Below are 16,876 nucleotides of genomic sequence, written 5' to 3'. Positions count from 1 at the left end.
CCAAAATGAAATCAGCCATGATCATATTGAATGGCGGGGCAGACTCGAGGGGCTGAATTGCCTACTCCTGCTCCTAGTTCTTATGCTTTTATGGAGACTAATGACATCAAGGGAAATGGGATAGAACAGGAAAGTGGTGTTGGCATAGATGATCAGTCATGATCCAATTGTTCTCCAAAGATACTATAAGTTTTGCTACTCCTGCTGGACAAACTCCTGAAGATTTCATCACATCCCAAGGTGGAGTAGGCTGAATGGGCTGAATGGCCTTCTCCTGTTCCTATGTTCCGAGCCACATCTGGACTCTTAAATTGCCACATATGGCCAATAGCTAATGGAAACACTGATCTAAACTAGGGCTACAAAGCCTCCAGGATTGTTCTGGAGTCACAAGGAATTAAAAATTAATTGCATTGAGCAATCCAGGAGACAGAATTGACTTTTTTTTCATTTTCTTTGAACGCTTTTATTTATCATTGAAAAAAAATCGGAAAAAGGAAAGATGGTTTAATCAAAAGTCAAGGATCATCGGATTGAGTAATTTGCCTTGCAATGTGGTGAAACCTGCAGAAATTTGTCTAGCTGGAGTAGCCAACCTTACATTTTCTTTGGGGAATAATTTTCTTCTAACAAGCCATTGCTGAAGAGAATTTTAAGCTGGGGAGTCCCCACTGATTCAACAGTTTAAGGTCACTCAGTTCTGTCCAGTCACAGCCCAATCAGCTGCATCAATTCAAACTGGATCTTCATGAGCTTTGCTTCCCGTCATGTTGCTGGGAAGCTGAGATTTTGCTTTTCGGGTGGGTCAGCCATTTTGAAATATCAGGGTCAAAGTGGGTTGGGTCAACATTACTTTCACAGGTTGGGCCACAGGAGCCAGGGCATATAACGGAACAAATGTAGAGGTGTTCGAGTTAAAATCATTCAGAGAATGTGTGTACAAATCTCACCATGGCAGCTTGAGCATTTGAATGTAGCTTAATTTAAAACATCTGGAAATGAGATAGTAGGATCAATAAAAATGAACATGAAGCTGTGGAATTGCCTGAAAACCTAAATGGACTATTCTTGCCCTTTCGGGAAAGAAACCTGTCGTCCTTACTGAGACTGGTGTACGTGACTCCAGGCCCACAGCAATGTGGTTGGCTCTTAGTGGCCCTCTGAAGCAGCCAAGTGAGCCACTTAATTGTATCAAACTGCTACTTAGATGGGAAATAAATGGTGGTCTTGCCAATGACACCCACATCCTGAAGTTGAAAAGAAATGCTAATGATGCACTGCAGATTAATCAGAACCACACTAGCAGATTTGGTGGAACCCTTTGTTTCTTCAAACATATTATCTAATATTCTATTTTGCACCAGTTAATGCTCTTGAGTAGGCATTAGGTCAGTAGGTCGCATGCCTAAACCTGTAAGGACATATCCGAATTTTAATCCGAATAATTGTCCTCAGCCTTCAAGGTTGTTTGTTTGGCAGATCAGCTAGTTATTTCTAACCCCCTAAGAAATCTTTTTCCTTAAATATACACTGGAGAGAGGAGTGCAGCCTTCGCTTAGTGATAGCATTTGGAATGTTATGGGTTCAAGTGCTACTCCAGACAGCACTGGGGAGCGGAAACAAGAATTCTGTCTCTGAAATACTAGGTTCATATCCAGCAGGGTACGCAAATCCAATGGAAGAGGAGAGGTGACCCTCGCTACCAATCACATTCAGCTGGCCACCACAGTCAGGTTAACAGCTGTCAACACCAATCATTTACTTTGGTCAATGCCAAAGATCCTTTAATGTTGAAGTAGTAAATAAAAGAAAGATTTCCATTTATAACAACATCTTTCACAACCTTAGGACATTGTAAAACACTTTACAGCCAATTAAGCAACTTTGAACTGTAGTCACAGATGTAATTAGATAATGCTGAAGCTAAGTGGGGCACAGCAAGCTCTCACAAACAATAATGAAATGAATGACCAGATAACCTATTTTATTATGTTGGTTGAGGGATCAATTTTGGTCAGAACATCCATAGAAACTCCACAGCTACAAATAGTTCCATGGGATTCTTTACTTCCATCAATGCCTCAGTTGAATGTCTCATCAGAAAGACAGCACCCCCAAAAGAGCAGCACTCCCTCAGTGCTGCACTGAAGTGTTAGCCTAGATTTTGTGCTGAATTTTTTGAGGTGGGGCTCTAACCCATAACAGTCTGACTCGAGGCAAGGGTATGACCCACTGAGCTATAGAGTTTACAACCCAAAGAGTAGCTCATTCAAGAAGAAGAGACAGACTTAATGACACCAGTACCAACTCTGCTTGCCACTGACGTCTCTTCATAAGTGCGGCCTCACACCTTCTCCTCCCTCCCAGAAACATGATAGGGTCCCCTTTGTCCTCACTTATCACCCCACCAGCCTCTGCATTCAAAGGATCATCCTCCACCATTTCCGCCAACTCCAACATGATGCCACAACCAAACACATCTTCCCTTCACCCCCCCGGCAGCATTCCATAGGGATCATTCCCTCCGTGACACCCTGGTCCACTCCTCCATCACTCCCTACTCCTCAACCCCCTCCCACGGCACCTTCCCATGCAACCGCAGAAGATGCAACACCTGCCCCTTCACTTCCTCTCTCCTCACCGTCCAAGGGCCCAAACACTCTTTTCAAGTGAAGCAGCATTTCAATTGCACTTCCCTCAACTTAGTCTACTGCATTCGTTGCGCCCAATGCAGTTTCCTCTACATTGGAGAGACCAAACGCAGACTGGGTAACCACTTTGCAGAACACCTTCGGTCTGTCCGCAAGTTTTACCCAGACCTCCCTGTCCCTTGCCATTTTAACACTCCACCCTGCTGTCTTGCCCACATGTCTGTCCTTGGCCTGCTGCATTGTTCCAGTGAAGCTCAACGCAAACTGGAGGAACAGCACCTCATCTTCCGACTAGGCACTTTACAGCCTTCCGGACTGAATATTGAGGTCAACAATTTTAGATCATGAACTCTCTCCTCCATCCCCACCCCCTTTCCATTTTTTCCCCCTCCTTTTTGTTTTTTCCAATCATTTATATAGATTTTTCTTTTCCCACCTATTTCCATTATTTTTAAATTTGTTTTATCTCCATCTTTTAGTCTTTTTAGTATTCCTTCCCCCCCACCCCACCCCCACTAGAGCTAACTGTACCTTGCTTGTCCTGCTTTCTACCGTTAATTTGCACATTCTTTTAGATAATATCACCATCTTCAACACCTCTTTGTTCTTTTATCTGTGACATCTTTTGGTGATCTCCACGTATCACTGACCCTCTATCCAGCTCTTCTTGTCCCAACAACCCCCCTGCCTCCCTTAAACCAGCTTATATTTCACCCCTTTCCTATTTTTACTTAGTTCTGTTGAAGGGTCATGAGGACTCGAAATGTCAACTGTGCTCTTCTCCACCAATGCTGCCAGACTTGCTGAGTTTTTCCAGTTATTTCTGTTTTTGTTTTTGTTTTGGATTTCCAGCATCCGCAGTTCTTTGCTTTTATCAGCCATGATCTTATTGAGTATTGGAGCAGGCGTGAGGGGCCGAATGACCTACTCCTGTTCCTAATGTAAATGTTTGTATATTTATATTCACATGTAAATTCTGACTAGTACAAATTGAAGATGGCAAGGACCACCTTCATAGATGTGACCAAAAATGGCAATGACATCACACTCTATCATGTTAAAAATAGCAGTGAGACACTGTAAGCATCTAACATGCACATTGTCAAACAAGGAGTAATTACTAGGCAGACCAGGCTTGTATTGGCTGGAGTTTAGAAGAGTAAGAGGTGACTTGATTGAAACATGTAGGGCAGGATTTTCGGGTCGTCGGACAGGCCCAGGATGGCCGGGAAACGATCTGCCATGCGCAATTGGCCCCTGACCCGTGATTTCACGCTGGCTGGCCAATTGATGGCCAGCCAACGTGAAACGTGTACTGAAAAGCTCAGCATTGCCGGGGTGGGGCCAGGAGGAGGGCGAGCGTTGAAGTCTGCACAGGTGCAGGGGTGCGCGCACTGAAAATTCCCTGAAGGCAGAGAGTTGCCTGAGGGAGCTGAAGAATTTTAAAAACAAAAATAAAGATTTTGAAAACCTGAAAAATATGTCCCCACATAGGACTCCCTCACATGAACATAAACATAATAAAAAATTATGTCAAAGCATATTTTTATAAATTGCTGTTGGAAACCTCATCCCACCCATGGATGAGATTTCCTCAAAAACGCAAAGGCCGCCTGGATGGGCAGCAAAAAATCTGTCTTAATTAATACTTTAATGGCCTTAATAGGTCTCTTAATTGTCAGCGGGCGCGCTGCTGACTCTCACGTGCGCCCAGTGACTGAAATACCTTGCCAGAGTGCGATGATGTCAGAATGCCCGCCCAATGTCATCGCATGCTATTTTATGCCTGATCCACACATGTCCACCTGCAGGACATCAAATTCTGCCCATAAGATCCTGAGGGGGTCTTGACAGGGTGGATGTGGAGAGAATGTTTCCTCTTGTAGTAGAATCTAGAACTAGAAGTCACTGTTTAAAAATAAGGGGTCGCCCATTTAAAACAGAGATGAGAAGAAATTATTTCACTCAGAGGGTCGTGAGTCTTTGGAACTCTCTTCCTGAAAAGATGGGGAGAGCAGTCTTTGAATATTTTTAAGGCAGAGGTGGATAAATTCTTAGTAAGCAAGGGGGTGATAGGTTCTCGGGGGTAAATGGGATGCAGTTTCAGGTTACTATCAGATCAGCCATGATCTTATTAAATGGTGGAGCAGGCTTGAGGGGCTAAATGGCCTACTCCTGCTCCTTGTTCGTATGTAGTTAAAAATTCATTGGTGTTTAAAGGCAACCAGTTTTTAAAGACAAGTAGAGAATTTTGGGGAGGTAATAGAGTTGCAATAGGCTGATTTCTGTGCTGTAAAATGCTATGGTTCTATGACAATATTGCTTAAAACCTTCGAGAAATTTTAAAATACAGCAGCTAATGAATAAATAACTGGTTAAATTGACCAATCAGCAGAAAATTTCTGAGGTAAATAATAAAATGAACATTTCATTTTAAAACAGTGTGAGAGTGCTGGCTAGACGTTTTGCCCGGGTGAAAATTAAGATAAACTGAAGCTAGCAAGAAGGAGCTTGCGTCATGTAGAATGTGAGAGCAGGAAGAGGCCACTTCTGTAAGCTCTGTCACAGTCGTGTGGTATTACAAGCCTCTTAAAGAGGAGCTTAAAATAGTCTTTTTCCCCTTTAACCTGACCCAATACCAGCTCTAGCTAGCTGTGTGTACAGGAAGCTTATTGAAGCACACAACAGTACAAAAAAAGGCTGTTTGATCCATTGTGCCTGAATCAGCTCTCTGAAAGTGCGATCCATGTAGTTCCCATATTCTACTGCCAATTCCCCATTCCCTTTCCAGTGTTTTACTTCCAAATATGTTTTCACTATTTCCACATTGGTGTTGTGCATCAATATTATTGGCATTTACATGGTTAAGGTTTAATGGCAAATAGATTGTTAAACAGATGATGGGTATTTGTACAACTATAAATGGGGATAGCTGGGACACTGGTGGGGTGTAAGAGTGTTGTGTCTGTACTAAGTCAATAAACTCTCTCTTCGAGGAAAGACTCTGACTTAGTTTTGACTTCATCAATTAGCTTGGATTCGTATAACACTGTGTACGCAAAAATACGCGGTATGGCTGGGAATGTCACTCGGATCAGGCCCTGATATGCCTAAACCAGCTTCTAAAGCTGGAAATCTGCTCCATTCCCTCAGATATCCCACAAAATTGACACAGAAACAGACCATTCAGCCCAACTGGTCAAATTTTCAGTCAAAACTCCTTCCACCTAAATTCATCTAATCTTCTACCCTATTAATATTAATTTAAATTGAACAAGATCTCCTACTCTCTCTCTCTCTCTCTCCCCTTGGTTCAAATTCCGTGTCCCCTCAGGCCTTTATGAACTACTTTGGAATACTTATCCATATTAAAGATATTATGTAAATCCAATTGTTGTAATTTCACTTCCTCACATTGAGCAGAGTTCTGCTCACCAGGACTAGTGATCCCAAAACAGCTACGGGCCCTGGCAGTAAGCCAATAAAAAAGATTGAAGTTTTTTTTGGCACTGCCAAACAGAAAGCACCAAATTCAATTCCAAGACCCCAACCCAAAGAGCAACAAATTAGCCTCAGACCCCTGATCCCTAAATATTATTTCCATGTGGGAGGGCAGATAGAACCAAGATTCAGCTGTGGCAGAACACTGAGTCAGAGGGTAATGTGTTCAAGCACCCCTCCAGAAACATTGAGAACATAATATAGGCTCACCCCTCACCATTGTCAGACTCACACCCCTCACCATTGTCAGACCCACACCCCTCACCATTGTCAGACCCACACCTCTCACCTTTGTCAGGCCCATTCTCCTCAACCATTGTCAGACCCACACCCCTCATTATTGTCAGATCCACACCCCTCACCATTATCAGACCTACACCCCTCACTAATGTCAGACCCACACCCCTCATCATTGTCAGACCCACACCCCTCACTGTTGTCAGACCCACATCCCTCACCATTATCAGGCCCTCATCCCTCACTATTGTCAGGCTGTCATCCCTCACTATTTTCAAACCCTCATCCCTAACTATTGTCAGACCTACACCCCTCACTCCTTTTAGACCCACTCCCCTCATCATTGTTAGACCCACACCCCTCATCATTGTCAGACCCACATCCCTCACCATTGTCAGATCCACAGCCCTCACCATTGTCAGATCCACACCCCTCACTATTGTCAGACCCACACCCCTCACCATTGTCAGATCCACACCCCTCACTATTGTCAGACCCACACCCCTCACCATTGTCAGACCCACACCCCTCACCATTGTCAGACCCACACCCCTCATTATTGTCAGATCCACACCCCTCACCATTGTCAGACCCACACCCCTCATTATTGTCAGATCCACACCCCTCACCATTATCAGACCTACACCCCTCACTAAGGTCAGACCCACACACCTCATCATTGTCAGACCCACACCCCTCACTGTTGTCAGACCCACATCCCTCACCGTTATCAGGCCCTCATCCCTCACTATTGTCAGGCTCTCATCCCTCACTATTGTCAAACCCTCATCCCTAACTATTGTCAGACCTACACCCCTCACTCCTGTTAGACCCACACCCCTCATTATTGTTAGACCCACACCCCTCACCATTGTCAGATCCACACCCCTCACCATTGTCAGATCCACACCCCTCACTATTGTCAGACCCACACCCCTCACCATTGTCAGACCCACACCCCTCACCATTGTCAGATCCACACCCCTCACCATTGTCAGATCCACACCCCTCACTATTGTCAGACCCACACCCCTCACAATTGTCAGACCCACATCCCTCACTATTGTCAGACCCACAACCCACACGATTGTCAGATCCACACCACTCACGATTGTCAGACCCACACCCCTCACTATTATCAGATCCGCACCCCTCACTATTGTCAGATCCACAACCCACACGATTGTTAGACCCACACCCCTCACCATTGTCAGATCCACACCCCTCACCATTGTCAGATCCACACCCCTCACTATTGTCAGACCCACACCCCTCACAATTGTCAGACCCACATCCCTCACTATTGTCAGATCCACAACCCACACGATTGTCAGATCCACACCACTCACGATTGTCAGACCCACACCCCTCACTATTATCAGATCCGCACCCCTCACTATTGTCAGATCCACAACCCACACGATTGTTAGACCCACGGCCCTCACTATTGTCAGATCCGCACCCCTCACTATTGTCAGATCCACACCCCTCAGTATTGTCAAGCCCTCATCCCTCACTACTGTCTGATCCACACACCTCACTATTGTCTGGCGCTCATCCCTCACTATTGTCAGAGCCGCACCCCTCACTATTGTCAGACCCTCAGCCCTCACTATTGTCAGACCCACACCCCTCACTAATGTCAGACCCACACCCCTCATCACTGTCAGACCCACACCTCTCATCACTGTCAGACCCACACCCCTCACCATTGCCAGACCCACATCCTCACCATTGTCGGACCCACACCTCCTCACTATTGTCAGACCTCATCCCTCACTATTATCAGACCCAAATCCCTCACTATTGTCAGACCCACATCCCTCACTATTGTTAGGCCCTCATCCCTCACTATTGTCAGATCTACACCCCTCACTATTGTCAGATAAACACCCCTCACTATTGTCAGAACCACGCCCCTCACTTTTGACAGATCCACACCCCTCACTATTGTCAGAACCACACCCCTCACTATTGTCAGAACCTCATCCCTCACCATTGTCAGACCAACACCCCTCACTATTGTCAGACCCACAGCCCACACTATTTTCAGGCCCTCATCCCTCACTATTGTCAGATCTACATCCCTCACGATTGTCAGATCCACACCACTCACGATTGTCAGACCCACACCCCTCACTATTATCAGATCCGCACCCCTCACTATTGTCAAGCCCTCATCCCTCACTATTGTTAGGCCCTCATCCCTCAGTATTGTCAGGCCCTCATCCCTCACTATTGTCAGATCTACACCCCTCACTATTGTCAGATAAAAACCCCTCACTATTGTCAGAACCACGCCCCTCACTTTTGACAAATCCACACCCCTCACTATTGTCAGACCCACACCCCTCAGTATTGTCAGACCCACACCCCTCACTATTATCAGATCCGCACCCCTCACTACTGTCAGATCCACACCCCTCACTATTGTCAAGCCCTCATCCCTCACTATTGTCTGATCCACACCCCTCACTATTGTCTGGCGCTCATCCCTCACTATTGTCAGAGCCGCACCCCTCACTATTGTCAGACCCACACCCCTCTAATATCAGACCCACACCCCTCATCACTGTCATACCCACACCCCTCACCATTGCCAGACCCACATCCTCACCATTGTCAGACCCACACCTCCTCACTATTGTCAGACCTCATCCCTCACTATTATCAGACCCAAATCCCTCACTATTGTCAGACCCACATCCCTCACTATTGTTAGGCCCTCATCCCTCAGTATTGTCAGGCCCTCATCCCTCACTATTGTCAGATCTACACCCCTCACTATTGTCTGATAAACAGCCCTCACTATTGTCAGAACCACGCCCCTCACTTTTGATAGATCCACACCCCTCACTATTGTCAGACCCTTATCCCTCACTATTGTCAGACCCACACCCCTCAGTATTGTCAGACCCACACCCCTCAGTATGGTCAGATCCACCCCTTCATTACTGTCAGACCCACACCCCTCACCATTGTCAGACCCACACCCCTCATTATTGTCAGAACCACACCCCTCACCATTATCAGACCTACACCCCTCACTAATGTCAGACCCACACCCCTCATCATTGTCAGACCCACACCCCTCACTGTTGTCAGACCCACATCCCTCACCATTACCAGGCCCTCATCCCTCACTATTGTCAGGCTCTCATCCCTCACTATTGTCAAACCCTCATCCCTAACTATTATCAGACCTACACCCCTCACTCCTGTTAGACCCACACCCCTCATCATTGTCAGACCCACACCCCTCACCATTGTCAGATCCACAGCCTTCACCATTGTCAGATCCACACACCTCACTATTGTCAGACCCACACCCCTCAACATTGTCAGACCCACACCCCTCACCATTGTCAGACCCACACCCCTCATAATTGTCAGACCCACACCACCCACCATTATCAGACCCACAGCCCACACTATTGTCAGGCCCTCATCCCTCACTATTGTCAGATCTACATCCCTCACGATTGTCAGATCCACACCACTCACAATTGTCAGATCCACACCCCTCACTATTATCAGATCCGCACCCCTCACTATTGTCAGATCCACAACCCACACGATTGTCAGATCCACACCACTCACGATTGTCAGACCCACACCCCTCACTATTATCAGATCCGCACCCCTCACTATTGTCAGATCCACAACCCACACGATTGTCAGACCCACGGCCCTCACTATTGTCAGATCCGCACCCCTCACTATTGTCAGATCCACACCCCTCAGTATTGTCAAGCCCTCATCCCTCACTTTTGTCTGATCCACACCCCTCACTATTGTCTGGCGCTCATCCTTCACTATTGTCAGACCCTCAGCCCTCACTATTGTCAGACCCACACCCCTCACTAATGTCAGACCCACACCCCTCATCACTGTCAGACCCACATCTCTCATCACTGTCAGACCCACACCCCTCACCATTGCCAGACCCACATCCTCACCATTGTCAGACCCACACCTCCTAACTATTGTCAGACCTCATCCCTCACTATTATCAGACCCAAATCCCTCACTATTGTCAGACCCACAGCCCACACTATTGTCAGGCCCTCATCCCTCACTATTGTCAGATCTACATCCCTCACAATTGTCAGATCCACACCACTCACGATTGTCAGACCCACACCCCTCACTATTATCAGATCCGCACCCCTCACTATTGTCAGATCCACACCCCTCACTATTGTCAAGCCCTCATCCCTCACTATTGTTAGGCCCTCATCCCTCAGTATTGTCAGGCCCTCATCCCTCACTATTGTCAGATCTACACCCCTCACTATTGTCAGATAAACACCCCTCACTATTGTCAGAACCACGCCCCTCACTTTTGACAAATCCACACCCCTCACTATTGTCAGACCCACACCCCTCAGTATTGTCAGACCCACACCCCTCACTATTATCAGATCCGCACCCCTCACTACTGTCAGATCCACACCCCTCACTATTGTCAAGCCCTCATCCCTCACTACTGTCTGATCCACACCCCTCACTATTGTCTGGCGCTCATCCCTCACTATTGTCAGAGCCGCACCCCTCACAATTGTCAGACCCACACCCCTCTAATGTCAGACCCACACCCCTCATCACTGTCAGAGCCACACCTCTCATCACTGTCATACCCACACCCCTCACCATTGCCAGACCCACATCCTCACCATTGTCAGACCCACACCTCCTCACTATTGTCAGACCTCATCCCTCACTACTATCAGACCCAAATCCCTCACTATTGTCAGACCCACATCCCTCACTATTGTTAGGCCCTCATCCCTCAGTATTGTCAGGCCCTCATCCCTCACTATTGTCAGATCTACACCCCTCACTATTGTAGGAACCACGCCCCTCACTTTTGACAGATCCACACCCCTCACTATTGTCAGACCCTTATCCCTCACTATTGTCAGACCCACACCCCTCAGTATTGTCAGACCCACATCCCTCAGTATTGTCAGATCCACCCCTTCACTATTGTCAGATCCGCAGCCCTCACTATTGTCAGAACCTCATCCCTCACCATTGTCAGACCAACACCCCTCACTATTGTCAGATCCACACCCCTCACTATTGTCAGATCTACACCCCTCACTATTGTCAGATCCACATCCCTCACCATTGTCAGGCCCTAATCCCTCACTATTGTCAGATCTGCACTCCTCACTATTGTCAGATCCACACCCCTCACTATTGTCAGACCCTCATCCCTCACTATTATCTGATTCACACCCCTCACTATTGTGAGACCCTCATCCCTCACTATTGTCAGAGCCACACCACTCACTGTTGTTAGACCCTCAGCCCTCAATATTGTTAGAGCCACACCCCTCACTGTTGTCAGACCCTCAGCCCTCACTATTGTCAGAGCCACACCCCTCACTGTTGTCAGAACCACACCCCTCACCATTGTCAGACGCACCCCACTCAAAATTTCCAAACTCACACCCCTCACCATTGTCTGACACTCATCCCTCATGATTGTCAGACCTACACCCCTCACCATTGTCAGACCCGTACCCCTCACCATTATCAGACCCACACACCTCACCATTGTCAGACCCACACCCCTCAATATTGTCAAACCCTCATCCCTCACTATTGTCAGACCCAAATCCCTCACTATTGTCAGACCCTTATCCCTCATCACTGTCATACCCACACCCCTCACCATTGTCAGACCCGTACCCCTCACCATTATCAGACCCGCACTCCTCACCATTGTCAGACCCACACCGCTCAATATTGTCAAACCCTCATCCCTCACTATTGTCAGACCCACATCCTCACCATTGTCAGACCCACACCTCCTCACTATTGTCAGACCTCATCCCTCACTATTATCTGACCCAAATCCCTCACTATTGTCAGACCAACATCCTTCACTATTGTTAGGCCCTCATCCCTCAGTATTGTCAGGCCGTCATCCCTCACTATTGTCAGATCTACACCTCTCACTATTGTCAGATAAACACCCCTCACTATTGTCAGACCCTTATCCCTCACTATTGTCAGACCCGCACCCCTCAGTATTGTCAGACCCACACCCCTCAGTATTGTCAGATCCACACCCTTCACTATTGTCAGATCTGCAGCCCACACTATTGTCAGAACCTCATCCCTCACCATTGTCAGACCAACACCCCTCACTATTGTCAGATCCACACCCCTCACTATTGTCAGACCCTCATCCCTCACTATTATCTGATTCACACCCCTCACTATTGTGAGACCCTCATCCCTCACTATTGTCAGAGCCACACCCCTCACTGTTGTCAGACCCTCAGCCCTCACTATTGTCAGAGCCACACCCCTCACTGTTGTCAGAACCACACCCCTCACCATTGTCAGACGCACCCCACTCAAAATTTCCAAACTCACACCCCTCACCATTGTCTGACACTCATCCCTCACGATTGTCAGACCTACACCCCTCACCATTGTCAGACCCGTACCCCTCACCATTATCAGACCCACACTCCTCACCATTGTCAGATCCACACCCCTCACTATTGTCAAACCCTCATCCCTCATTATTGTCAGACCCAAATCCCTCACTATTGTCAGATCCACATCCCTCACTATTGTCAGACCTTCATCCCTCATCATTGTCAGATCCACACCCCTCACCATTGTCAGACCCACACCCCTCACCATTGTCAGATCCACATCCCTCACCATTGTCAGACCCACACCCCTCACCATTGTCAGACCCACACCCCTCACCATTGTCAGATCCATACCCCTCACCATTGTCAGACCCACACCCCTCACCACTGTCAGACCCACACCCCTCACCATTGTCAGACCCACATCCCTCACCATTGTCAGACCCACATCCCTCACCATTGTCAGACCCACACCCCTCACTATTGTCAGCCCCTCATCCCTCACCAATCTCAGACCCGCACCCCTCACTATTGTCAGACCCTCATCCCTCACTATTGTCAGATCCACACCTCTCACCACAGTCAGACCCACACCCCTCTATATTGTCAGGCCCACTCCGCTGACCTTTGCCAGACATACATCCTCAACATTGCCAGGCTTCCACTGTGACAAATGTCAAAATGGGTGGAGTGCCAAGAGAGGGATGGGGAAAGTGGGACAGTTTAGGAAATTAGGAAAGGGCACAATCGCCATGAAAACAATGCCCTGAAAAAGTACTTTCAGATACACATTGCAGTGATATAAACATCATCAAAACAAATCACCACTTCCTCCTGTAATGTAATTGAAATGGCATGTTATTCTGTATCTGCAAATGATGTTTTGCTAAATAGTTTTCAAAACCTCGTCCTCTATATATAGCAGTAATAGTGTAAATATTCAAATAATAATCTCTGGCAGAATCCAGGTAGCTGCTAAGTTGAAATATTCAGAAGCAAGGTAGTTCCATCATTAAACCATCATTTATAAAAGTTTTTTTTAACTATAGCTCTGGTTAACAACCTATAGAACATTTCAAAGTATATTCCACCCACATCCTTACCCTCAGGAGGGCAGTAGCAGCAATGTCATGGGAGCACCGCCTCCTGCAAGTTCCCCTCCAAGTCACACACCACCCTGACTAGGACATATACTTGGCTATTCCTTCATGAATGCTGGGTCAGTGACCTGGCATTTCTGTAGGAGCAACTTGATCACAGGGTTGGTTCAACCACCACCTTCTCAAGACAGCTGGGCAGAGGCAATAAATGTGAACCTCCCAGCTTCGCCCACTTTTGAAGAATGGTTTTTTAAAAAAGATTTTGAAGTTTCTAGGGACATTCCTGAGAGATGTGATTGTGAAGGGATCGAGAACAGGAGGGCACAAATTTAAAACAATTGCCAAAAAGAAGTGAAAACAATATGAGAAAAAAAGTTTTCACACAACGAGTGGTTCGGGTCAGGAACGCACTGCCTGAGAGTGTGGTGGGGGCAGGTTCAATCGAGGCAGACTACTATCTGAAGAGGAGGAATGTGCAGGGTCACAGGGAGAAGAATTATACTAGGTGAATTGCTCATTCGGAGAGCTGGTGCAGACACGATGGGCCAAATGGCCTCATTTTGTACTGTAAAAATTCTGTGATTCTGAAATGCAAATTATAAAAAATTATCTTACTCCTTTCCAGATTGTCGCCCCACCTGCCCTTGAACAGAATGTTGGGGGTGGGAGGTGCGTTGTGGAGAGGGGTAAGTGGAGGTTGAACTTGGGGCAACAAATGCTGCCATCACTTCTGGGAATACTAGTCCCTGTCAGTTTTGCGCCAGTTTGGGGTAATGGTTTCAAGCAGAGGACAATTTAATCGACCTGAAAGGGATAGGAGAGTGGCTGAGAAGCAACAGGAAATGGGCAAGCTCTCACCTGCAATGATAAAGCGATCCATGTAATTTAAGAGGTTAATGAAAAACAGGATGAAGATCACGATGTAAGACCTGGTCGGGGATATGCAGAAGTGTCCGCTGACGCCGAACTGGACATTGTCCGTCTCTGCTTCCGGTCTCCTCATTGACTGGTACTTGATTGTGGAGGAGCGATCCCTGGGCTGGGCGTCACTGTCACCTTCCATTTGCGTACTGCTTAGAGAGACAGGGTTTTGCTGGAAACACTTCGTTGGAAAGTTCGTGTAGTTCTGCTAAAGTAACGGAAGAAATCCCCCTAGCGACAAATCAAAACCAGTGAACTGCACTGCTCTCTACAGCAGAGGTGCTGCAGGAACACAAACCCGATCATTCGAAGGGTCCTTACCCCACTCAGTACCAGCCATATCTTTCTGTGGCCAGTTTGATTTGTTTTAACAGGGCAAGTGCAGCAATTTCAGAAAAATGACCAGGAGGTGGGCAGCAGGGCTGTCAACTGTCAAACTGCCGTGTGAAGACTTTATCAAGTACCTTTTTTTCTTAAGTCCTTTCTTAGCTAAAGACAAAATGGAAAATACTGAAGATGCTGGCAATGTGAACCCAAATCAGAGGAAACCATGCAAAGGCCCATTAGGCCGGTCTGAATCTGTGCAGAGATATGTTGAGATGGCATATTAGGCAGAATTTGCTGGGCCAAGTGATGATGAGTTTAATGCAACAGCCATCATCAACATCAAAACACCTCCTAATCTGTGGTGAGGATACGCTATCCATTGTGAATTGCCGCAAATGGTTGAATGATTTGTCACTGCTGGCTATCCACCTCCTGGTCAGCTTTCTGAAATTGCTGCACTTGTCCTGTTAAAACAAATTAAATTGGCCACGGAAAGATATGGTTGGTATTTAGTGAGGTAAGGACCCTTTTAATGAGGAAGTTTATGTTCCTGCAATGCCATTCTCATTCCTACAGGTATACATTGTTTGCAGCAGTTTAAAAAAAGCTTTCAAATGTTTTAATTTTTCTGGTACTTTTCCTTCCTGTCTCTTTCCTCTCTCTCTCTCTCTCTCCCATAAACCAATCAGCCCTGCCCTCTCTTTATTTCACTTTTTGTATCTATTTCAACTCCAAATTATTCTTATTCCTTCTCCATCCCTCTGTTTCTTTCCCTATTCTTAAATCTTATTGGGTTGGACAGCACACTGTTGTTCCCTTCTTTCCCCAGGGTTACAGATACCCCATTAACATAACTGATTTCATCATGCTGCTATTGGCTGCACTTCCAGCAATTTGTGGCATAAAAATGTTTGAGCAGAAGGATGAGGAAAAAGATCTAACAAACGTGGCACACTACAACTTGCCCATTCCAGCAAGTTCTAGACCACTGGATGTAGACCCCTGGTCAGAACACAGAGGCCTTCAGAAGGTCCACACTAACTTGGGCACACATATAGACAATGGTCACTGAACACAAATCAGGAGCAGAAACCCTGAATGTTTCTTCCAATTTCTACTCCAGGTGGAGAGGGGAGACAATTCAGCCCATCTTGGTTCAACTATTGAGATCAGCCCAACGTTCTTTCCATTAATGAATTACAAAGTTAGATGAGGATGTAAGCTGTGAGGAGGAAAAAAGAGGTGTGAAAGAACTATAGACAGGCTACGTGAGTGGGCAAGAAGGTGGTAGATGGGATATAATGTGGGGAAGTGTGAGATTATTCACATTGGTATTAATAACATTAGTGTAGGGGTAATGTTACTGGATTAATAATCCAGAAGCTTGCACAAATGCTCCAGAGAGATGCATTCAAATCCCACCACAGCAGCAGATGGAATTAAAATTCAATAAAACTGTAATAAAAAGCTACTCTCAGTAATGGTGACCATGGAGCTACCAAATTATCATTAAAACCCATCTAGTTCATTGATGTCCTTTCGGGAAGGAAATCTGCTGACCTTATGCAGTCTGGACTTCATGTGACTCCAGACACACAGCAACATGATTGACTCTTAACTTCCCTCTGAAATGGCCTAGGAAGGCAGTAGGTTATATCAAACCACTATAGAAAAGTTAAAAAGAATAAAACCGAATGTACCATCTGACATCAACTTCGGCATTGGAAATGATAAAGGC

At 46.5% G+C, this 16,876-nt stretch overlaps 1 protein-coding gene across 1 annotated transcript in view; it reads right to left on the bottom strand.

Annotated features, from left to right (window-relative positions):
* LOC121283331 (protein spinster homolog 3-like) overlaps positions 1 to 14,891 on the bottom strand; it is a 142,674-nt gene extending 127,783 nt beyond the window's left edge. Inside the window, exon 1 of the mRNA XM_041197795.1 lies at positions 14,749 to 14,891. Coding sequence (XP_041053729.1) covers positions 14,749 to 14,770 — 22 coding nt within the window. The 5' untranslated portion in view covers positions 14,771 to 14,891. The remainder of the gene's footprint in view (positions 1 to 14,748) is intronic.
* Positions 14,892 to 16,876: the final 1,985 nt, after the last annotated feature.

The sequence above is a fragment of the Carcharodon carcharias genome, chromosome 10 (assembly GCF_017639515.1).
Source record: "Carcharodon carcharias isolate sCarCar2 chromosome 10, sCarCar2.pri, whole genome shotgun sequence".
Lineage (NCBI taxonomy): Eukaryota > Metazoa > Chordata > Chondrichthyes > Lamniformes > Lamnidae > Carcharodon > Carcharodon carcharias.
The sequence above is the reverse complement of the archived record's forward strand: the minus strand, read 5'-3'. Positions and strand labels throughout refer to the sequence as shown.